We start from the raw sequence: 24146 nt of genomic DNA, 5'->3' as shown, positions 1-24146 counted from the left end.
TTAAAAGCACCAGGAGGATAAAAGCTTCTCTAACTCAGCTTCACATCAAATCAGAACATCAACAGAATTAAGCAAAAATCTAACATCAACACTAAGAGATATGATACTAAAATAAATTGCTTGATCTCCAACAGACTGGAGACCTGCTTACATTTGACACTAACATGGGTTTTGTGAAACATGACTGATTTAACATTTTTAACTGAAAGTGTCACAAATACTCCAGATCCCTTCGTGATCGATACAACCATGATTTTCAATACTGTGGTACAAGGTTACGCCAGTGGTACTTAGGCTGCCTTTAGAGTTACTCACAAGAAATTCTGGCATCAGTTATTAGCTAGATAAATGAGAAGAAATTAACTATGTTGTGAAGCTAAAAGCGAGCAATAGCACAAACAATAAGTCATTGTAGCACATTGATCTTTGCTTCTGCAGAAATTTCTTGAAAGAGAAGTGCAGTAATTAACATAAAAAACTCTCTCCAGCTTAACAAAAGCTGATGACAGAGAATAAGGAACAAGTGCTGCTGACTTCAGCCAAACTCATATTAGCATAACAGTGTATTTATCCGACTTTTTGATACTATTCAAACACTATAACCACATGTTCACAGAATGAAGTTATGTGAAAAATTGAATGAGATAAAAATCATTGATCTAGTCTCTATTTTCTTTTTCAATGAACAACAGTCACAGTGAGTAATAAATCTGACATTTTGCTTCTAGAAATTTCAACTTTACACAGCCTTTTTTCCAGGTTTTTACAACTCCTTTTTGTTTTAATTACATAACACACACAGCAAAAGTCCAAGTTGGATTGCACCACAGTTTTAAAACTCCTGCTGATATAGTGGTATTGTTACTGTTCTTATGCACCAAGATTGTTCTGGTGCTGCATTTGATTTATCTCAGATGTTGGAGGTTGATGCTGTCAAAGAAGTCACACTAAATGAGAGCTATATGAATGAATGAATGAATGAATGAATGAATGAATGAATGAATGAATTAACAAATGAATGGATGCTTTTTTTGGACATATGAACCACAAATGTCCACAAACATAAGTGAACAAATAAAATAAAACCAACCGGTTGATGTAATGAAGACACCATGTGTGTCTATCTGCACACAGATGTAGTACTGTCAGAAGAGGAGAAGGTGAATGCCTATTAAATTCAACACTTATTTGAATAATCTATTAATGCCGTAAAATAGAAACTCCACAATTCATAAGTAGAGTTCCAGTTCAGAAATCAACACTAAATGTGTAGCAGTGATTGCTAAAAGAAATTTAGCTACATTTGCCAAACTGGTGGCCGTGGGAGAGTCTTGGGTAGTACATTTTTGAAACACATAGGACAATGTACACACATGCTGCAGATTTGTATCTATTTAGTAACAGGGATTGTAATAACCGCTAGCATTTATTTTACACTATACGTTAAACATCATAGATAAGAATTTTATACATACAACAAATTACAGTACATATGCTGTTGTTATGGTTACAGCTTCTAAAGAGGACCGTGATATGCCTGACAGTAATGATTCTGATGATGATGATTATTGTTAGAGCTTTGAGACCAACTCTAGGAAATTAGAAGGCTACTGTACTGCTGATTTCAGTGTCTTGTTTGACTAAAACTTTATAGTACCTTCCTACAGTTTAAACTTTAATCTGATGTAAGTATTTAATGCTAATAAAATTAACTTGAGGTCACACTTGAGTATTGCTACAATGATCTGTTTAAATATTTGCAAAACAAAATGTGATTTGTTTGCAAAATGCAAAACATTTTCTACTGTGAGGTTTGGACATTCTGCTCTGAGAAATAATAAACCATCTCAGACTAGGTCACCCCATTAATCCCTCCTGTTGAGAAAGTTTTATGTGGATGATATTTTTAATGAATGAAAGAATTAGCTTAAATTAGTCATACAAATTTATTGTGTTTTAATTATTTATTTTTCTGTCAATCTTTGACCTTTATGTGATAAGTCACTCACTTGTATGATGTGTTTCCTTTTCAACACTTCCAAATAGCACACATCAGTAATATTAAATTTACAATGATTTGCAGTTTTTAGGACACATTACTTTTGCTGTGATATCAGTGTCCTGCTCACTTTTTTTATTTTCATATTTTAAACCCGACTGTCTAGGAAAGTAATTTCAATGTTCTATGAGTGCCCATCAGTTTTGACAGATAATTGTTAGTTAATTCAACCAGAAAGTAGGTCATACTATCAGCTTTGCTTTGAGTTCACAGCATCCGGTACATTAAGGTGAGGGAAGGGTCTACATTGTGCAGAGTGATATTAAATACTGTTTTTATTGCTGCAATATTTAAGTTCTGGTGAGTGTGTAGCACTGGTGAGATATACATGGCTTCTTGTGAAAGTAGCAATGTTCATTCTGCAAAATTTGTAATCATGTCCAGAAAACTCACAGCAGCTCAGGTTATTATCAAATTGAGCATGCTACAGTGTTTTGCCCATAGTGTGATGAATATATTCTTTTTTTACTTTAAAAAATTTGAGCACCGCAGACATGAATATGATTGAGCTGTGAATGCAATATTGGTTTCCTGGAGCACACCGATTGACTACCTACTTAACTGATGCTCAGTAAATTGGATTATAAGACGCATACAAAAGAGGCATTTCTATGGCTTAAATTTAACTGCACAACAACACAAGAAAACAAACCTCTTTGCATCAGTAGCTTTAGCAAAAAACCCCAACAAACTTAAAATGTCTTCCCTAAAGTTCTGGGTTAACTTAATATTCCTTTCACATTACTTGGATAATTGAAAATAGCAAATCTTTGGTCCTCAAAGTTGCATTTCAGCAGAATTATAATTAAAAAAAACTAAATGACTAGAATTAACAAGGTATCCTTATCTTTGGTTTGAAAACAAGTAGGTTCAACATGTCAGACTTTTCATTACTTCTATGCAAGTGGTAGTATTTAGTCCAGTTTTTAATCAAATAATTATCTTCATCATGAAAATAATAAGAAATGAAAATAAAATTCACACTTCAAGGATATGCACAAACAATTTCTGAGAGAGAACATAAGATTACATTCTTCGGCTTTCCTGTCACCTTGATGTTGGTACACCTGAATTGCCTCGCTGAGGGAACATGCAGGTTATTTCTATTATATTCTAATTTGAACAATAACAATTCATATTCTTTCAGCAAAATGCCAGAAAAAAAGTATGTAAATAACAGTTTGTCAAACTATAAAAAAAATGTGCTCTCAAACAATTTAAGGAATGCACGGTCAAAAGGGAAAAGATTGACTGAGTTTTAAATCTTCCTGAAATAATTTACTCAGCTTTCTGACACTTACGATGTCAGAATTTAAGAAGGGCTCAAAATCCTTGCTGCCTATCGCCATTTCATAAATTATTTAAAAAGCAGGAGGGCGATATTTAAAAACGGTCTGATAGTACAATGAAAAAATTTAAGTATAAATTTATATTTACATCAGTTCTTTCCCTTTTCAGACCTCTACTAAACAAAAGGTCAGCTTCTTCATAATTGTAGTGACACAACTGAAAAGAATATGATTAGAGCTCTTAGACATTCAGACAGTAAGGCAAAGATTTTAAGTGGCATTATAGTTTCACTAACTTTCTTCATGAGATCTTTCTTTGGTTGTGTTTTTTTTTAAAATAAAATAATAGTTGTTTGTGTTTTCTATGATAATTTTAATCTTTCCACAATCTGTACCTGTAAAAAAATCCTTTTCATACCAATGCACTTAACTACTGTGTATCTTTGTTATTACGTGTTCAAAAGAATTCTGGAGATTAATGATCAGAAAATGTTACAATCTAATCTCATTTCTTCTAGACTGAGGCCATGTTTTTCAACCAGAAGCAGGTGGATTGCTCCTTCTGGACCATCACTCAGTCTCTGCCTCAAGTGAGGCATAGAGCCAGAGATGGATAAATGGTTTGATGTCTTGTTTGCTGTATCATGAACAGCTTAGTAAATGATGAAAAATTAAATCACTGGTTCTCAAAGCGGGTCCAAGTTGAAACTTGGTTCAAAAATACTCTGTGGCTTATTTCTATACTGTTTCCTCTAAGTTGAAATAGCACACATTACTCAATGGAAACACTGACTCTTACATCGCTTCATATAAGTTATATCTGAACCTGGGGCAATCGGCTGAGTATCATAATCCTTTCCTTCTGCAGATAACATGCTTGGTTTGATCTTCCTGTGTTCCACCCTATTTCTTCTCTAGGGTTAAAGTTTTTGCTCCCTCTTTCATCCCATAGATTTTAGAACTGGATAGGACCTTCTATATTTAGCTGTGTTGTCCCCAAGATGGAACCACTAGAGGAGCTACTGCTGCTTTTAACGCATTCCTTTTTTGTTAACAAAAAAATAAAAGATTTCTCACCCTGAGACAGTTTTGAAAGAGGTTTGCTCCCATTAAAAGAGAGTCTTTTCTTTCCACTCTCCCTTTATGCTTGCCAAATATCAGGGATTTTTGCAAATTCAGTCCCTCCTTGCCATTGGCTGGATTGTTTTAAATAAATTTACTTTTTTACAAATTCTCATGCGGTATGATTAGAATCGAGTTGGAATATATGTGGTTGACTTTGAATCGATTAATCTGACTGGATTGATAATGATCTCTAATATTATATTACTTTGTTAAAAGACTTGAACAAACAAACGCTTAACACTGACTGAAGTAGTTGTTTTGGAAGTCCAAGGATTTTCTCATTCATGCTTCAGCTGCTAATTTGGTTATAATTTCAATGTTACCATGAACAACACAAATGCTTGGTTTGTGCAGAGGTATAAATTGAACTAATGGCGATTAATATGAAGATGTGTTCATTTATTTTTAATTACCTGCTGATTAAAATTCACAATTAGTTCTGTAATGTGTCACAAAATCATTAACTGAACAGCTCCAGAGCAATCAAACTAACCTATTAATATAGAAAAAAACTTACAAAATAAAAAGTCAAACAATTCATTGTGAATAAGAATATCCAGGTTGAGGTGCTTTGCTATCGTCAGATATCACTGACTGAATTTGAACATAGATTTTGTTATTTAATAAATAAAAAAAATGTTTTAAACATCACTGACATTTTAATTGAACTTGATTTAAGACATAAACACACAGCATGGTGTAATTAATTTCCACCACCTGTTGTTGAACTCAAAGTGCCTTTAAAATAAATATTATCAGGTGAAGCAGACACAACAGGGGCATTCATCGTAGGATAAAACATATGTATAGGTAGGCAACAGAATGCCTCCTCCATATGTAGCCAGTGATTACAGTTACTGACCTACACCTAGGCAGCACTTACACACACACACTCACATCTGCAGTCTGTCTGTGATATGTGTCTGTGTGACAAATGTATTATTTCTGAGCTGTCAGAATAGATTATCATCTGTCATTTATCAAGGGCTATGGAGGTGCCATTTGTTATTTGGACGATGAATGGTGGTGTGTGGGAAAACCTCCTGAACGCACACAATGTGGAAACAGTAATGAGACCAGTAGCTCTGTTGCCATGGAGGCCAGAAACAAGGTTTTTTGACACCTTGAACTGGTAGTTTTCTTTTGGGTTTTGCTTCATCATTGCTGCAGATAATTTGAGTTTTTCCATGAGCAAAAACAGGATTATCCTGACCGCTGAACTCTGAACTCTAAACTCTGAACTCAATGATTGGTCATGTTGCAGAGACGACATGTTTATGATATGATATGTCTTGTAATTAAATATTTTTAACAGAATTTAAATTAAATATATGAAATTGCAATTTTTCAAATTACAAAACAAATTTTTAAATAATACAAAAATAATATGCCATAATATGAAAAAAAGATCTATTTTTAATTAATTAATTTTTTTTATTAATGGGAGAAATAAAATTCCATCCAAACCAACGTCGCTATATATGATGAAGTTATTGCCCTCCCTTGGTAAGCCATTCAATGTAAGGTCAAAAAAGAGCTCAGAAAACAAAACTTGTTGCAGAGTGGCCTGGTCAAATCTGGACTTAAATCTGATTTAGATATTTTACTATAACTTTCAGCTTCAGCAAGCTGTCCATGCTAAAAATAAAAAAAAAGTGCTCCATCTGCAAAGACGAGTGGATGAAAATGTGCTTTGGCAGTTACTGATAAAACCCTTTAGAGGTATTATACCACAGGTGGTGAAGTCACTTAATGTATTTTGGGGGTAGTTGCTTTTTACATACAGCCAAGGTGGCTTGGATTGCTTGTTTTCCTTGACAAAGTTATCATTTGGAAAACTGATATTTCTAACTTTCTCTTTATCTAAGATTAGAATGTTTGATGAGTTGAATTTGGTGGCCAAAAGCCGCAAAATGACGCTTACTACAGCTTTTTCCTCTGTGACTGCAGCATTTTTCATTTTCATTTGATTTGTTGATTATTGCTATTTCTGTCATTGCAGCTTTTTATGTTTGCAACGTTTTTCTGTTGCATTTCTTATTTTGTGTTAGTATGTTTTGGAGTTCATCATTCATATTTTCCTTTTTCTGTAGGTTTACATTTGCCGGCCACCATCCCTTAAACATTTAATAAGAAAGAAAAAAAAAAACATAAGAACATATTTATTTCTTGTTGGCTATTAAGATTAACTGTCAAATATAAAAATCTTAAAATAATTTTTTTTGAACTGAAACAAATCTACTTGTGTATTCAATTCAAAAATGAATGACTGGAAATGGATTTTGTTGTTGTGACAGCAACCCATTTGGGTTTAATTCCAAACTTTCCATTTTAAAAAGCATCTTATTTCCAGCTCTAAACATGAATCTATACAATGGTATGTTTATTGGTTAAATAAATGTATTCTGTATTTTAATATCTTCAATACCTTCAAGGTTTTTGAGTTTATATACATAAAAATATGTTTTTTTCCTGAGCTTCCAAACAATTTTACCCTAGCAGTGTAATTTCATCTGCCAGAATGGAATCAGAGAACCCTGCTATGAGCCGTAAAGTCTGAAGGAAGTTAATGAGCTGCACAAGCAGCATAGAAGGTGTGTGCAGTATTTTAGGTTTCAATTTCAAACAACATCAACATCTTCAGTAACTCTCCTGCCTAAAAAAAACTGTACGTATAGCGCATGGACTGGCATCTTTGTTGAAAATAGGCCCTTTCTTTTTTACTCTTTTGCAGTCAGTTTTTGACAGATGCAGTGAAAGTATAATGAAACCCTCCTCTCACTGTTACCTTACTTCTACTTTTTAGAGTCAATCGCTGTTATCAAGGTCCTGCTGAAGTCTTTGCCAAAGATTCCTTTTCTTGGTCAAAACACATCAGAACTTTTATATAACATGCTGAATGTAACCAGCGGAAATCCTTTTATCCCTTTTCACACATTAATTTTGAAATGGCCAAGTTTCACATCGTGTTTCTTTCCCCTCTTCCTTTTTTTTCTCTTAAAAGCTGAAGATAACATTAAAAATTAAATTATGCATGGAAACATTTTCTTTAAAGTCTGGCCTCTGTAGGACCTGGCCTTTGGCACATTTCAAGACAGCACATGAACCAAAATATTTCTGTTAATATTTCTGGGTTCATATGTCAAGAAAACAACAGCAGCTAAAATTACATCACCGAAACATTTATCTGCTGGGTAAATTTATTCAAATAGGTTGGAGAATGTCTTTCTCTCTTATTGGATTGCTCATTTTCTGAATCTAAGAACACACAGACTACAAATAAAGTCGGAAATATAAATAGTGTACACATATTGTCAAACTGAATGCTTCAGTTTTTTACATGAGCAGCCTATGTGTCTTGATTAAGCAGAAACATTAGAAACTATTTGTCAGTCTCCTGCTTTATGAGCCTCTGTGAATCACCATACCCTGAGTTGAAGGGTGTCCGCCCACTGTCCCACCACCTTGTACTCTGGGCCCGAGGAGTTGGTCACCTGGAACTGGAACAGGTCATAGCGTCCTGGGGCATCGCCATTCTTGTTAAACACAACAGATGTGCCGGCACTACCTGTACAGGGCAAGAAAAGGGAATGGAGCAAAATAAACTAAATGAAAAAGAAAATCACATGCAGAGGTCAGAGGAAGCAATATTTCTTCTCACTGCACATAAGATACTTTAACCTTTTGATTTAAACTACAAAGTGACCTCAAAGGAGGTTTGTTCGTGCTGCACAACGACTGCTGAAAAATAAGTTGTCACATTCATGCCATGGTTAAATAATGCATGTTTCCAGCTCTGCGCATTCTGCCCCTTCTCCATGTTTGGCACCTTTTATTAGATTTGTAAAAGACCTTAAAATAAATTCATCTTTACTTCAGTGGCATAAAAAATTAAAGCTTGGATTTGTATACACTTATTCTACATAAAAAACTCTTGGAGCTTTGAGATTCATTCAACATTTGTTTGGTATGAAATATCGTGGGCCATCAGATGTTAACGCTACTCTAGTGGTTTTGTGTTTTATACTAAGCAGAAATCTGTGTATGTTTGTCTCCAGCTCCAAAGAAGGTCATGACTTTTGAGATTTTTTATTCATGCATCTTGGATTTTTTTAAACAAAATATTTGTATTGTCACTAAAGTCTTGTGGTTGGAGTTTGATGTAATGTCAAGCAAACCACAAAGACTGGGTGACTTTCTGAAAATGTTTAAATTTTCGTATGTCTAGTGATAAGATGGATTTTTGCTGAATAGCTGAAAGTATAAATCTCTCAAAAAACACTTTGTGAAGTTAAATTGTTGTTGTAGTTTGAGTACAGTAAGTACTCAAACTTACTGTACATTACAGTGCTTTAAAAATAAAGCACAATAAAGAAATGCAGTATTGGAATCTGCATTTCTTTTTACTGAAGTTGCTTTCGTCTAATATTAAAATGTTTTTGATAATCAGAAACAACCTGAAAAAGGGGGGTTACAGATGTATAAATGCCCTTGATACAAATGTATTGATTTTCTCTTTTTTATAATCTCTACTGTAATCTTATAGCTTATTGTTTTAAACACCAGTGTAACATGAAAAAATAAATGCACCACAATTTCATAACTTCACAGAGCAGTGACTTATGCTGAAACTGTTATGAAATTCTGGTGTATTTGTTTATTTATTTATTTTTTGAGTGTTTTAGTATGTATTTTAACATGTACCCCAATTTTAGGTTAAATAAAAGCAAAACTCTACTGTTTAAAAGCATTGCATTTCAGTCTGCATTTTAGTCTGTGGTCAACAACGGGAGATGTTGGGAGGGTAAACAGGTCAGCCAAAGCATCATATGGTCCCCATCTGTTCCCCATCTTGTGTGCACTGGCTTTCTCTCCAGCCCAGTCCAGAATATTTCATTAATTAGTTTAGTGAGGACTGTGGAAAACCTAACAGGTTCTGTATGTTAAAAAAATGTTTTTTTATTTCATTTCTCAGCCAAACCAAACTACTCAGTCCTTGTATATGTCGTGGCATATGCACATTACGCCATTATACAAGTCTCGTGAGAGTGCATGAGGTAACATGCCATGCGAGTGACGTCATTCAACATTACATTTTTCGTAATGGCATTAGCATAAAAATATCTGTGCTTTCTTTTATCCATGAGTTCTGCATTGCTGATAAGGTCATTCTATTTGTTTCACAATGCAGTGTGAAAATGAAAAAAAAAAGTCTGTTCACCTTGGCACACAGATACAAACAGAGCAACCATCTTTTAAGTGGGACAGGGTAGTCTAATGACTCTTGGCAGGGGAATTAGGCACTTTTAATAGCTCTGGCTATAAAAAAGTGTAGAGAATGGACCACAAGCATATGTTCAAAACACTTTGGGAACACAGGGTGTTATCTGAAGAGCAGATTGTTTGGCTTTTGGACAGAAGGTTAATGCACCTTACCCTTCATTTTTAGACTTTTTTTTTTTTTTTAGCTCAAGGACATTTGACCACTAAATATTCAACAACAATTTCAGGGCTAAAGTCTACTGTAATCTGTGAGAGGCAGAGATAGCATGAGGTAAAGACAGCAAAATAAGATGCCAACCAAAATGTCACAACAAATTACCACCACTCATAATTTAGTTGTCACACCTCCACCCAAATTTGAAATTGTAACATTGAGAGGTTATTTCCATGTTGACACAGAGCCACCAATCAGTAAATGCCTCTGGTTATGTAAGGTGACAGCACATTCTGTATGTTCCATGTCAGCATTATAGTTACAGCGCCGTCTGACCCCGCTCCTTAAGGTGGATCACTAATTTGTGAGTTTCAATTTGTCAGCACAGAATATGCATCTGGACTGAACTTACGATACCTGTTCTGAATGCTGCTGATATGAAAGCCGAGCTAAAGCTCTGTGGGTGGCAGTCACATTCCTGTCACTTCGGCTTCCAGCATGTAGACAGAAAACTTGTTGACACGGTGTATAAAGATGTTGACAAAGTATTGACTTCTGTGAGAAAAAGCGGTGCCAGGGTTGCCATTCTTACTCCTTGCCTCAGCACTATTCTACATTGAGCTCAGAACGGCTCTGTCACTCAGCCGAGCGTCACGGATGATTGGACGCCGGGTGCTCCTCAGGTTTAGAGCAAATAATTAAGTAGTGTTTCTGTGGGTGCACATGAAAAAAAAACTACCAGAAATTCATTTCTTTTCTTTTATTAGCTGATATTTTCAGGGGAACAAAATGGTCTTTGCAGACTTCTTAGCAAAAGCTCCGTCTAAGATGAAAGATTTATGCATTTGAATGTGGCTGTGAACTAAGACATGACAAAAGTGCACTGCTGCTGAGCTGTGCAAAGCAGCGTGGGTGGACCAGGGATCCACTGCTGTGTTTTTCTCGCATCATTATTCTTTCCTGTTTTTTTTTTTGTTTCTCTGCCTCTCACTTCTCAGCTCTGTGACTCCAGCACAGTGGGGAGATTAGCTAAGGAGGTTTACACTCCTTCGCTCTCAAATATACATTAGCAGGGGCACATACACAAGATAATTCACATGGTTCCCGTCTAAATGCAATAAGGGGCACTGAGAGATGCCTGATGGAGCACCAGCGGAGTAAAAAGGTTTGAGTTAGAACATCGAGACAGGAAGAGAGCTGCAGGAAAGCTTATTTTTGGCTGAGGTGAAATGAATGTGTCGCTGTGACGCTTATGTAAATGTTTTCAGGAAAAACCAGAGAAGTCAGCCAAGTCCAGATTGTTTCTGACACCGGACAGTTGACTCTGAAACCAGTGCATGAATCTGCACTTAGGGTCTCCAACAAATATCGGGCTGAATGCAGGCAACTGCCTACGTTCAGTTTGCTTGGTTCCACCTTAAAATAGGTCTTCTCGCCTGCTGGAACTCTGCACTGCTGCCATAGCGACCATGGTAGAGAAAGGCAAGCAGCTTGTTGGGCTTCAGTTCAAGTTTTTTTTATGACTGTTTGTACGAATTAGCCAGACACATTACTTGATTACTTAATGTGTGATGAAATCTAGATAAATGACGAATTTGGATAAAATGTTTCTTTATAAATCCTTATGGAATCATGTGGCATGTGGCACTTAGTCAGTTTATAAAATAGACTAAGTAAGTAAGTGCTGACATAACACAAGGTATTGTTTGCATGCTATATCAATAGACTAATACACTTAACAGTTTTTGCATCTTCACTATGCTTCAGTGCGACTACTCCTGCCCTAATATATACCAGCCTGCCACCGTAAATGCGTAACCTGCTGGACCAGATGGTCTGTTACACAGAACCATCTGGGAAGTCATCATTGGTAAGCATTTGGGAAGCGAGTAGCCACTTTGGAAGAACACAACAAAAAATTTGGCATGTGATTGAATGTAGCATCCATCGCAGGCAACACCAGCTAAACTGAGCCGGTTAGTCCAATCAGGCTCTCGCAGAAGCTGCTGGGAAAAGATTTACAACACAGAAAAGAGCCTCATCATTGTTCTTCTCTCTGCTTTCAGCGAAGAAGAATCGGTGGAATAAAACAGCTGCAGGAAATGTTTTTAAATTTGCATTAAAGTACAACGTGACTAAGAATCTTAAACACTGACAACATATTTTTGTATTGCCTTACACTGAGGAACTAAATGTGATCTGATGAGGAACAACACTGGGACTAATTACTGATCACATTTTGTTAAGTAGGCGTAAGTTAATGACCGGTTCCTAATGACAAACTCTTGATCATCCTGACCACACTGTTAAATAGCCACAGACACTATTGTTTGGTTGTTAAAATAAGAAAGCATTAAATTGGAGACTAATTGCAAGTTAAACATTAACCAATTAATAATTGCTAACCAAAATGTAGAAGTGTATTTTTTTAAGGTTGATAAAGAAATCTAGAAAAATCTTAGGATATTTGTCTTTTAATGGCTCTCTCCAGATTCAGCTCAATTCAATAAAATGTTATGTGTTCCTGAGGGGAAATTTAAAGGCACAGTGAAGCAACAAAACTAGAACCACACTCACAATTAACACAGAAAAACACACCAATTGCAATAGATTGGTTAAAATCCTTGTTTTTTTTAGCCTGCAATGTAAGAACTGATAATTAAAGTGCTTCTGAATGATAATGTTTCATTTCGTCCTCACAAACACTTATAACTAATAGTCAAGTACAGATGGTTGAGAAAGCATCAACTACTCTGTATGAGGTTTGGCATTATGCAAATGAAAGAAGGATAATTACCAATCATCAATTTTCTTTTCATCAGGTAATAGTTAAAATTTTTATCTCTCTCTTGTGTATTGCCCTTTAGTTTTAATGGTATAGGAGGGCATGAGGGAAATATTTTTCCTCCATGCCTTGCTACACATTTATGATTAAAGTGTAAACAATTTGATAACCACATCAACCAGCCTGCCTTTGAACATGTCAAAACATTTCTGCCACATGAGTGAAATAGCTTTTCCACATGAAGCATATCACAGTTTTCTACAGAAATAACACGTCTATGAAAGATTACAGCAATCCGCAAGAAAGTAAAACGCTTTTTTTTTCATTCCAGCACCTTATTTGCAAATTTTTCACAAATAAAAGTGACAACGGCACTTAAAGCAGACATAACAGGATGTGGTGTTCTGCAAAATCTTTTTGTTTTGTCATGTTTAGATCCACTTAAAATGTTTTTAAATAACCTACATACATGGGATGACAGGAAACAGTTTGACATTTGATAATTTTCTACTTTAACTATTGTGTTAGCAAAACTTAATGAGGAATACATGGTACACAATCAACTTGTATGTGGATCTTTCTCAAAACATAAGAACATAGTTACATTGTCGGAGGCAGTTTTGTGATTATTAATACCAATATTTATTGAAATATTTATTAAACTCTCAGATTTATGTAAAAGCAACAGAATTTAGAAATACTCAGCAACAGCCAAGTTGCAGATTGCAAACAAACCCTCATTTTCCAAGTGTGTAGGAGAAAAATAGAGTGGCCTGTAAAATCTTAAACAGCCCCCTGAAGAGCCAGTGTTTCACTGTTTTATGGTCACTGCGGTAAAAGTAGCAGTGCAGTATTGTGAAATCTAAAGAAAAGGACCCACACTGTCTATATGTATATATGGACTGCTGCAAGGGTGGGAAATTACTTCCAGCATTTTGAATAAGATGCATTGGGGGGGGAAAAAAATCAGTGATAGCTTAACCAAACCAATTTCTCTGGTACAGGGTTGTTTGAAGGCTGTAGCCTATTCCACTGGTTGCCAATCCATCACACTACTATTAAAGAAAAATTCAATTGATCACACATATCTTCTGTCCTACTGACATGCCAACAGGAAGAGGAAGAACATGAACACCCTCCACCACCAAGATTCAAACCTGAAACTTTCTTGTTGTGAGGCACATTTACTGAAAATTGGTTCCTATATTGGCTTAAAATAGTATGTTACATATTATCTGTAGATTACCAGCTTAAACATAAACTTAAAAAAATTATGTTTTATTTCAAATGAAAAAACAGCATGTACTAAGCACTACAAAGGTGGGGTGACTGCAATACCATACAGTTTGGAAGTTGGCGTTGAAGCAAGAACATTGGATATTTTCAGTTTTATGTAGGTGTTCAAAAAATAATCAGAGGAAGCACAGAGATGTAAGAACAGATTTCAAATTAAACCTATTTTTGACAAAATGCTGAGACAGATCTGTGGTTTATTCAGACTGTGAGTAAGAGAGAACAAGACTTACAGCAGGTAACAAGAAGGCTAAACAGAAAACCATATTTCTGTTATTTTTCATTAGTAAACCCTTGGTGGAACTTGGTGGTGCTCAGCTTATCAAGCGGACTACTTCTCACTCCAATGCTTCTTATAATGGCATAATGGAGGAACATTTTTGTAATGATGTGCTGAAGGCAAGTTCTCAGTTCTTTTAAGTCATATTTTTTTTTCCTTGTTAGGTAAGAATTACTCGCTAAAAACTGTTGTCACTGTTATCCAACAATAAAACATATGACCTTCCCCTAGAACCAAAAAAAACAATCTTGTCTTTTTGCATTCACCACATATTGAATTTCTCTACAACAAAACTCCTGTTGAGTCAAAACACATAAACCTGTGAAGGTTCAGAGCATAGTCATAATGATTAAATAAATTTGGTCTCTCATTACCAACAAAATATATAGAATTTTAAACAACATTTATTCATTGTGTTCCTAATTTTCTCCTCTCTTTCAGATTTTATGATAGTCTGGTAAACACTAAAAAAATAAACAGACAAGTCAGACTGAAAAATCAAACCTAAAAATGTGGCTTCAAATCAATAAGTAGATTTCTTTGTTGTATAACAGTTTCAAGACAGTTCTCTATTGTGTGCAATCATTTGATTTTCATAAGAACACTTTGACTCATCTCTAAGATTGCTCCCGCACAGTTTTAGTTCAGAGTGAAAGGGATAACTGTCGGATTAATATTTGAACTGAATAAAACCTCCTCCAACTGTTTATTTCTGACGAAAAAAATGACATACAATGGAAACTTAGCCTGATTGCCATGTCTCTCAAATTTCTTAAGTTATGCCATTTAAATTGTTAATGGAGATACAGAAAAATTAGAGGATCAGGATAAACAGTATGACTCATTCTCTTCTGCCAACACGTCTGCTTTAAGCAAGAGACGACATCCAACTATGACAAAAACACATTAAAAAAGGTTTTATTCATTTGTAACCAAAATATCAGCATTTTGTTCATTTCTCAAACCAGGCAAGCAATCAAATTTTCTAATTCCCCCTCTTTAGTCATTGGATGTGTGTTGACTTTTCAGGCTGGGTGTATAATTTCTGAAAAATGCCAGGTTAAAAATATTTAGCGCTATTAGCCCCAAAAAGAGGAATGCTCCTAAATATGTACTGAAGAATATATATCTGGTATATAGCCAATCAAATCCTACATTTTAAACAGCGGAGAGTTAATTTTGATAAAGACGACACAAAGAACTGGGTTCATCTCTTTAAGTTGAAACGTTCTGAAAAGATTACAGTGATGTATAATTTAATAAACAGCAAAATTGTCTTTAGAAAGCTCTCTAAAAATGCAGAGTACTTCAAAGGACCCTTTAATGATCACTGTCAGACATACATAGCGGAAAATTTGTAGTGACAAAGGTTCCCCTTGTTTTAAACGTATCTCCCTGCTGGTTCCTCTTTTCTATTCACTTTTGAATTTTAAAGCAGCTGTCATTATGAGCTATTTTATGCTGTCTGTACAAGGCTAAATAATGTAGTAGTTCAGCTAAAGGCACAGCCAACATACATTTTGCTCAAAATGTCTAAAAATGTTTCTTTGACGTTTAAATGAAAGTGAATGTAAAGTTAAATTGTGTCTCGTTCTCATGAGACTGTATATCATGTTGTGTTTTTTAGGTTTTCTACTATTAACTTGGATTTTTTTTTTGTTCGTTTCCTTTTCCCAACATTAATTTGTGTTTTGTTTTATGTTTGTGTCTAGCATCCATCCATTGCCATCCATTATCCCTAGTGGCGTTATGAGGGGTGACTCCCACTGTCTCCAGTGGGCAACGGCTCACAGTTTGAACAGTTAATAAAAAGTTATCAATCTCAGCCTAACTCAGGTTTTCAGGTCAAGTTGTTGAGCCAAGCATGTTTAAGAGTTTGGCTCAGCTTTCCACCCTGGACCTCACCAACACCACGCCAGGTCACCAGGTCAATGCTATCCTCAATAACCCAGCAGCAAATGCCTCAGCCTTCAAGCTGTGTGCCCTCCATCCCTATTGCCAATCAAAATGTGAAAAAAAATAGCATTCTTTAACAGAGTAGAATAATATTGCACTGAAAAGTGTTGAAATTCAAATCATTTTATGACTACTTTCATTTTGTGCAGCCAGATTCTACAAGTTAATGTCTCATTTTCATCCCCAATTCAATCTAAAGCATCACGCAAACAGTCAAAGCTCAACATGATGTTGATCCCACTTGATGCTGAGCACAAATCATCAACCACCAAGACTTTTAAAGTCTTTAAGGTAAAGTTATTTGCATACTTCTTCTGTGAAGCAGAACAGTACTAATTAAACGAGCTTTTGAAAAGAATGCACTGATGACAGAGCCACTGGCCTATTAATACTTTTTGTAGTGTATAGGTCATTGCCCCACTGTTCAACATTTCCTGTAACAATTTAAATTCCTTTATTCCCACTCCTCTGAAAGTATGGATGGTAAGGGGGGAAAGGTCCTACATTAAGTAATGAAAATACTTTTTAAATTTTTTTTAATTTTTTTTTTTTTTTACGAAAAGACCAAAGTCACGCTTATCTACACCACTGCTGTTGGTACTTTTCTCCTTTGCCAGTAGGTCAGCACTTCATTTTTTCCTGTAACATTTTCTGTAGTTGAAGCACACAGAGAGAAAGGTCTTTGACCATTTCTCTGTTCACAGTCTTTCTTGTCCAAAGTATATGACATTCTCATACGATCTCTTCTCTTCAGCAAACCCCTCAGGCTTTCTATAGGAGTTAGCACTGGTGACAGTCACGGCCATGACAGAGGATATATTTTCTGTTCTTTGAACCATTTTTGTCTTGATTTTGCTGTGGATCTTGGATCATTGTCATGCAGTAAGACTTGTTGAAGACCCATTTTCAGTTTTCAGGCAGAGAACCATAAATGTTTATTTAAATAAACATTTAAACAATGTTTATTTAGAGCCACATGAACTCTATATTTTATAGAGTTCTCTATATTTTATAGAGAACATGTGTTCAAATTACTCAAAGCTTTCACAGGTATTAGACTAGAAATAGTCCTGCGATATCACAGATCCTTTGCTATGCTTAAGAATGCATAACAGTGGTTTCCGTTCTATCACAGTGTTAGAAGGCTTATTCTCATTTGACAATAAATCACATGTTCACGTAATTCCCAATAATGTTTCCCAAACTCCAAGATATTTTCTCAAAGGGTTCTCTAAAAATGCATTTGGCATGTAGATAATGTCTCAAGATGGTTATGGAGACCCCAAGATGCTACTAATTGCAGCAGTGAGCCTTGGGATTTTTTTTTACATCCCTCATAATCCTCCTGGGTGAGGAAGGATTGTGGCATGTTCTCATTCAGCTGTGTTTGTCTCAGTTCCACTTGTTAAGTTTTTGCTTTGACTGTAAATATGGACAAATGTCATTAATTAATACGTTAAGATTAACTCAAAAAAGCCATCTATACGTTGAAAATATTATTTATTTATTTATTAGGGATAGTTATGGAGGCAATAAGTTTGCCATTCAGTAACTTATAATAGACATGATCTTTACTTAAAGGCTTTTTGCATATCTCTACCATAGGTGACCTGATTTTGTCTCCCAGAAAACATTCATTCCTAAAGGGCTCTGCAGCCATGCCTTTGTTAAGTCCAGTTGGTTCTGTAAATGCAGGAATTGGTCCAATGCTGAATGGATCTAATGGTATCCAATTCTTTTTTCCCAGTCTTTGGCTCTACAGTTGTTTTGCCTTTATCACAAAATTAGGTGTGCATCTTCATCATTGTCATTCATCATCACATTCTGACTCCTGCTGATGTTCCTGTTGCTGAGGGAATTTTGAACTGCTTTGCTTATCTGGAGTGCCCCAGGGCTGCTTCTCTGAACTACTTATCTTTTCTTTATCGTTGTTTCCAGTTGGGCTCTTTATCCCATTAACCTCATTTCATCCACTTTTGGCTGGACTCATTTTTCTTTTTCCGGACATCTGGGAGCCGTCCCTGAGAGGGGGTGCTGTCACGGTTCTTTCGTTTTCTAGAACTTTTTTGTTCTGCTGACTATGAGTAATGCTATTTTTGGTTGCTTATTTGTTTGTATCAAGTTTTTTTTTTGAATAGCATCTGTTTCCTTGTCTGTTTTGCTTTCCATTCTCTGAGTCGCATCTGTCCTGAATTTGTTATCAGGACACCTGTTCCTCATGTTCACTATTTCTCTATGTGTGAATGTTGTCCATGTTCTCCTTTGAGAATGCTTCAGATACTCATGTTGTCACTGATTCTGTTTTTTTAATTTTTATGATTTCTTTTGGGTTGGGTTTTTTTAAAATCTTTTTTATGTTCATGCAAACCATGTGGCCATTTAAATTCATGCTTGTATAAAAGCATTGTTTTTTGAGCAACATGTCGTAGACTACTGTCTGCAAGTGTTCTCTTTGCTTTGCCTTGACTGTTCTTTATGCCATATTGAACATAAAACATGACGGATGTGGAATTTTATGTCCTGGTTTTTATCATCTCCCACTGCTCTGGCCCTTATGTGCATTCTTTTGTCTTTTGTGTTTCTCCTGAAATGAATGATGATGTAGCAATGAGCCAAGTGTGCAGGATATAATGGCAGATGAAACAGTATATTACCATTTTTAGAAATACTGTCTCTTTCAAAGTTACTTCCATCAAACATTTTAACCTCTTTTCACATTACAACCATAATTTTCATCGACTAAAATAGCTACCAAGTGATTGTGTAGAGTACATGTGTATTCAGTCCTCTTGACTCAATACTTTTTAAAACCACATTTTGCTGCAACTGCACCTTTTGGCATAGATTTCTCCATAGTAATGTGCATTGTTAGTTGTCTTGCCGCCCTTTCATGAAGACCATATTTGTAGAGTGTATGACTGAGATGTCATCAAGTGATTCCACTCCTTGATCTGTGGATCTCTGCAGCTCCTCTAGGGTCATCTTGGGTCTCTATGAGTCTGATAAATGCTCTTCTTGCCTGGCCTGCCAACTTAGGTAGATGGACAACGAACATGTCTTTGTAGCTTTTGGGCCCTTCATTTTTTTTTCCATTTTCTGATGACAGATGGAACAGTGCTCTTTGAGGTGTTAAAAACTTCACATTTTGTTTTCTACCAAGCCCTGATTCAAACTTGTCCAAAGTTTTATTCTTGACTTGCCTGATGTTTTCCTTGGTCTTCATGATGCTTTTTGTTTGGATGTACTCTAACAGTAACTGGTAAAAATTGATTTTATTTAGTTGTATCACAGTAAACACCACATATTTTTTACATTATAATAAGAAAAAAAAATCTATTCTGTTCTCTTTTTCACAATTATGTACTACTTTGTTTTGGTCCATCACATAAAATCCTAAAACCCCATGATGGATAATATTTTTAAGTTTCTTAAGACTGAAGTTCAATTACAGTGGTCATATTAAAAGCTGGGTAGCTAAAATTTCTATTTTAACTTGGTTATTATGGTGGACATGCAGTTTAAATGTCATCAAAACCTAAATTACTTAAGTAAAAGCAAGTGAATTTTGTTCTTCCTCATAGTTTGTGCACATCTGATGAGTAAACTTTTACAATTTGTCACTCACCGTTGAAGCTGGCGTTGCGTATGTACTTGAGCAGCATCTTCCCATCTGTGGACTCCATTTGTGGACAGACGCCAGGATGATTGGGACATAAGTCTCTGTGCATGTTGTGCAGAGCGTGGGCCATAGCATACACAGCGTCAATCACAAACTGCACCTTCCCTTCCTGCTCATACTTGGAGTCGATCCCAATCCGCTCCTGGCCTGTGGGAAGAAAACGCCGGCTTTCAGCCGAATGCATCGAGAAGCTGTTAAACTTTACATTCTATCAGCTCTGACAGCTTCTGTTTTTATCCAGCTCCTCATTAACTATTTGCTGCTGTTTGTTCAGTTTAGATTCTGAGGGAATTACAAGCTAAAGGGGACAATGTGTTATAGGAAATAAGAAGACGTGTTTAATTCCCCAGTGGGATATATCAGCTCTAAAGCAGAGCTGTGAGGGGAAAAAAGTGTTTGTGAAAAAATTCAGCAGAGTCAGACTGAATTACTGGGATGTGCTTCAAAGTAATAGGCAGGCAACAATGAAGCTCATTTGTCCCATCTGAAAGGAGATGAAGATCACCATGAACTTTAGTTACAGACTCTGCTACACTAGTTTCCTGCTCCGTTATATCCTCCTGGCCGCACGCTGCCCTTTCACTATGGGCTGCTGTAAAGGTTTTGCCTTATTCTGCTGGAACGCTTTTTGAATATCTAATGCACAACCTCTCCTCTTGTTTTTTGTTGCAAGTTGAACTTTCCAGGGGGTAAGATCTGGTTTTCAAAGGCTGCCTAAAAATTATAGTAACAAAACTACCCCCATTACATTTTATGGTGATCGTTATTATCATCATTGTAATTATGATTTTCAAGCTCCCACTTACCAAAAGAATGCATCATCAAGAAAATAGAATATAAAAAAGATTATTTTCTCAGTGGTAGCTGTCCGCAGGAGCTCAGTAATCATGCTAATAAGAAAAACAGAGTAATGTGGGAGACTTTTTTGAAAAGAAATGAGCTTGAAAGGAATCTGCGCTGACATTTCAGTACATTTTTTCAGATCTTAACATACATCTCAGCCCACACATAACCTTTTTGATTTTTCTAAGCTTCACATAAGGAGTTCAGTGAACAGACCTCGAATGAAAATCCCTCTTGCTAGAGTTTTCATATTCTGGATTACTGGTTTCTTTCAATAAATGAGAATATGCTAAGAAAGTTGATTTATTTCCTTGATACATATACAAAAACTGAGCCGCACAGATTACAGAGATTAAACTCAGACCTTACTCAAAATTCAGTGCCTTGGAAAATGAAAAATATTATATGGTCATGATGAAGAGTTCTGACTATAACTGTCTAGCAGAAAGCCATCTGTACCTTCCAGAAGAAAGATAAGCCACAGAAGGTAATTGATAAAAAAAAAACCTCTTAGTTCACAAGAATTGCATAGAAAATTAAGTGGAAGGAAAAAGCCACACAAGCAATAAGGATAAGTGTAGCCTTTGAGTTGGTTGTGCAGCAAACCTCCGTCAAGAGTTTGCTTGGAGACTCATAAAGTATGGACTACATAGTCAGTACTTTAAGAACCTACGGTTCTTAAACCTTAGGTTGTAGGTTTTGATATGGGTTGTAGCCCATATCCTAAGGATATGGGCTACAACTATTGCTTTCTCTGTGTTAGGCCAGTCTGGAGCCAGAGGAGCATCCTTCATGGGCTAAAAAGCCTGGGGCTATTGGACAGTAAACCAAAGTCCTGTTTTCAGATTACAGTACTTTTTACAAATCTCATTTGGAAATCAAGGTCCCAGGGTTTCGAGGAGCAGTAGAGAGGAGCTGTATCCCTCTTGATTGAGGTCCAGAGTAAAATTTTAACAGTAAGTGGGAATTTGGGGAGTCATGTCATTCGCTGCTGTTGGTCCACTATATCCCCAAGTCAAAAGTTAGCATCTAACAAGACATCCATGAGTACTTCATGCGTTCCCTTGCTGATAAACTTTCTGAAGACGCTGTTTTCGACAGTAGGTTTTCAAGAGGAAGAGGAAGGACACCAGGCCCAACAAAACAGATCAGCTGAAGGTCATTGTTAAAGCAACCCGAGCCAAAGCCTGCTCACAAAAGGAGCCCCAGCCAATAATTGAGAGCATACTGTACAGTACATTGGCATACTTCTTAGTAGGCAAATATGTAATGTTGAAATTTTCTAAGTTACTTCAGGTTTTCATTAGTGGCCAACTGCGGCTCGGTGAGAAGAGTAGTTTTCTTATAACCAGAAGCTGATTTACCAATCTGCACATCAATGTGGGAATGTAGCTATAATGTAAAGTAATTTGAATGTATGTGTGATTCCAAAAGCTCATACAAATTCCTTGAAATTAATATTTTAAAAAAAACCAATTGAAATATAATGCTTTGTGTATCAAACTGTATATAATAAAAAAAAGTTATATTTTTTAAATTAATCTGTGAAATATGTCAACTTTTTGATGAGGTCTTGGTTTATTAAAAAGCATGCATTTCAGCTTGGGTGCGGGTTAAAAAAGTAGTACCTATTTCTGCATTTGTGCATCTGTGTTCAGAGCAATCTATGGAAAAAAATTGAAAAGTGTTTCACTGTCATTTTGCAAGAAGGCATCTCAGAGTTCAGCAAGTGGAAAAGCATCTATTGTCTTTGACACATGATGAAAGACACCATACAAGAGATTTTAAAGGAAACAAAATCCTTCAGCAAACTGTAATTTGTGTCAAGGCGCTATTGCCGTCATCAGGTATGGAGGGAAGATTAATACAGCATCCCACATTGCCGGCCGTCATCCACGCAGATAATTCATGCAGTGAAATGCCTGTCACACTGTTGGCAGGTGCAGTTTAGGTAACATGAGAATGCATCACCACTGGAAACAACACTATCATTAATAAAACCCAAAGAGACTGCAGGAGCAGGTTTTGTGAAGGGAATTTATTCAGATTTGGGAAGATTCTCCTGTAATTTCAGCTTTAAATAAAATATACTCTGGCTCCGTGTGTGCTGAGATGTCAAGGTTAAGGGGGAACAGAGAGATATGAAACCCAGGAGCAGATGGTCTGCTACAGCAGTGTGACAAATACATGTAGAGCATTAATTATTCTAATCATACAACTTAACTGTCCAGCACACGCAGGGTATCAACACCTGGTCTTAGACAAGATGATCAAAATCAAACCACAACAGCCCCCAGTGTCTGTGGTTTCTAATGTTGAATTTGCTCGTAGTCTTTATGCCAACCCAGATTCATTTCCCTAATTACTCCATGCCATTAAACACATGTACCTGTACATTTGCGGCTGCTGTCCTCTCTTTTGGAAGCACTGAGCAGCCGGCAGTCAAAGTTTTCCTCCCAAAACTCCGCAAACCACACATTCCTGCGATTGTTCTCCAGGGTGAGGCCAGTAAAGTATTCATCAAATCCTGGAATAGAGGAAAGAGAAGAAAGGCTCAGTTCCGGACCAATTATCAGCCAATTCTGACCTGGAGGAAATAAAGTAAAAACTGTGGTGGTAGCAGGGGTGCACAGCTCGCCGCTAGGTGTTGGAAAAAGCCCTTGCAAGCACTTCCTCATCAAATTTTGACCATGGCGGATCCTTTTCCGCTGAAGCCCCATAGAACTTTAATCACAACTTTCATCTAGGAAATTACATTAATTAAGAAACAGGATGCATTATAAATAACGCAAACTTTCTAAGTAGTGCCTCAGCCTGTTGCCTGAAGCTTGAAGGTGCTGAACAGGTTTTCCTACTTTGTAAAATTTTCTTTAACAGACAGTTTTTTGTGAAATTACGCCCAACCTTGTTCAGCAAAAATATTCAGCACACCTCACGGCTAAATGTGCTACAGTGTGTTTTTTGTTGCCATTGTTCTTTATTCTTTAACTGCTCAACCAACAATTTTCAGAGTAAAAAGTAATCTGAATTTCACTCTTATCCAGTCAAACCAGCTGGTGGAAAAGGTGGAAATGGTTCACTGAAGCTAAATGATTCTCCTGATGTTAATTTCAACAGTCCATCAATGATGCATGGTGGATAGCTAATGTCTTCCATGCCTACACAGTGAACATTTTCTCATTTTGCATTTGGCTAGACGTCTCCTAATGACCAAATGCTTCATAAAAATTAGGCTTTCTTTTATGATTACGAGTGTCTGTATGGACAGTGACACAGACCAGAGCTTAAAATAGATAGAACAGGCTGGGAATGTTCCATTTAAGCTTTGAATTTTGCATAATCCCTGAAAATGCAGATCTACAGTATCCTCATTTGCTTCATTTTGCATGTGGGTAGAAAT

The 24146-nt window shown here is 36.2% G+C and overlaps 1 protein-coding gene across 1 annotated transcript in view; it reads right to left on the bottom strand.

Moving 5' to 3' along the window:
- Window positions 1-24146, bottom strand: part of LOC114147374 (metabotropic glutamate receptor 7-like) — a 110072-nt gene that overhangs the window by 20417 nt on the left and 65509 nt on the right. The window contains exons 5-7 of the mRNA XM_028021876.1: window positions 23136-23273; window positions 19850-20050; window positions 7902-8041 (exon numbers count right to left, since the gene is read on the bottom strand). Of these exons, the coding sequence (XP_027877677.1) occupies window positions 7902-8041; window positions 19850-20050; window positions 23136-23273 (479 nt within the window). The remainder of the gene's footprint in view (window positions 1-7901; window positions 8042-19849; window positions 20051-23135; window positions 23274-24146) is intronic.

Source organism: Xiphophorus couchianus, chromosome 1, assembly GCF_001444195.1.
Source record: "Xiphophorus couchianus chromosome 1, X_couchianus-1.0, whole genome shotgun sequence".
NCBI classification, from domain to species: domain Eukaryota; kingdom Metazoa; phylum Chordata; class Actinopteri; order Cyprinodontiformes; family Poeciliidae; genus Xiphophorus; species Xiphophorus couchianus.
The sequence above is the reverse complement of the archived record's forward strand: the minus strand, read 5'-3'. Positions and strand labels throughout refer to the sequence as shown.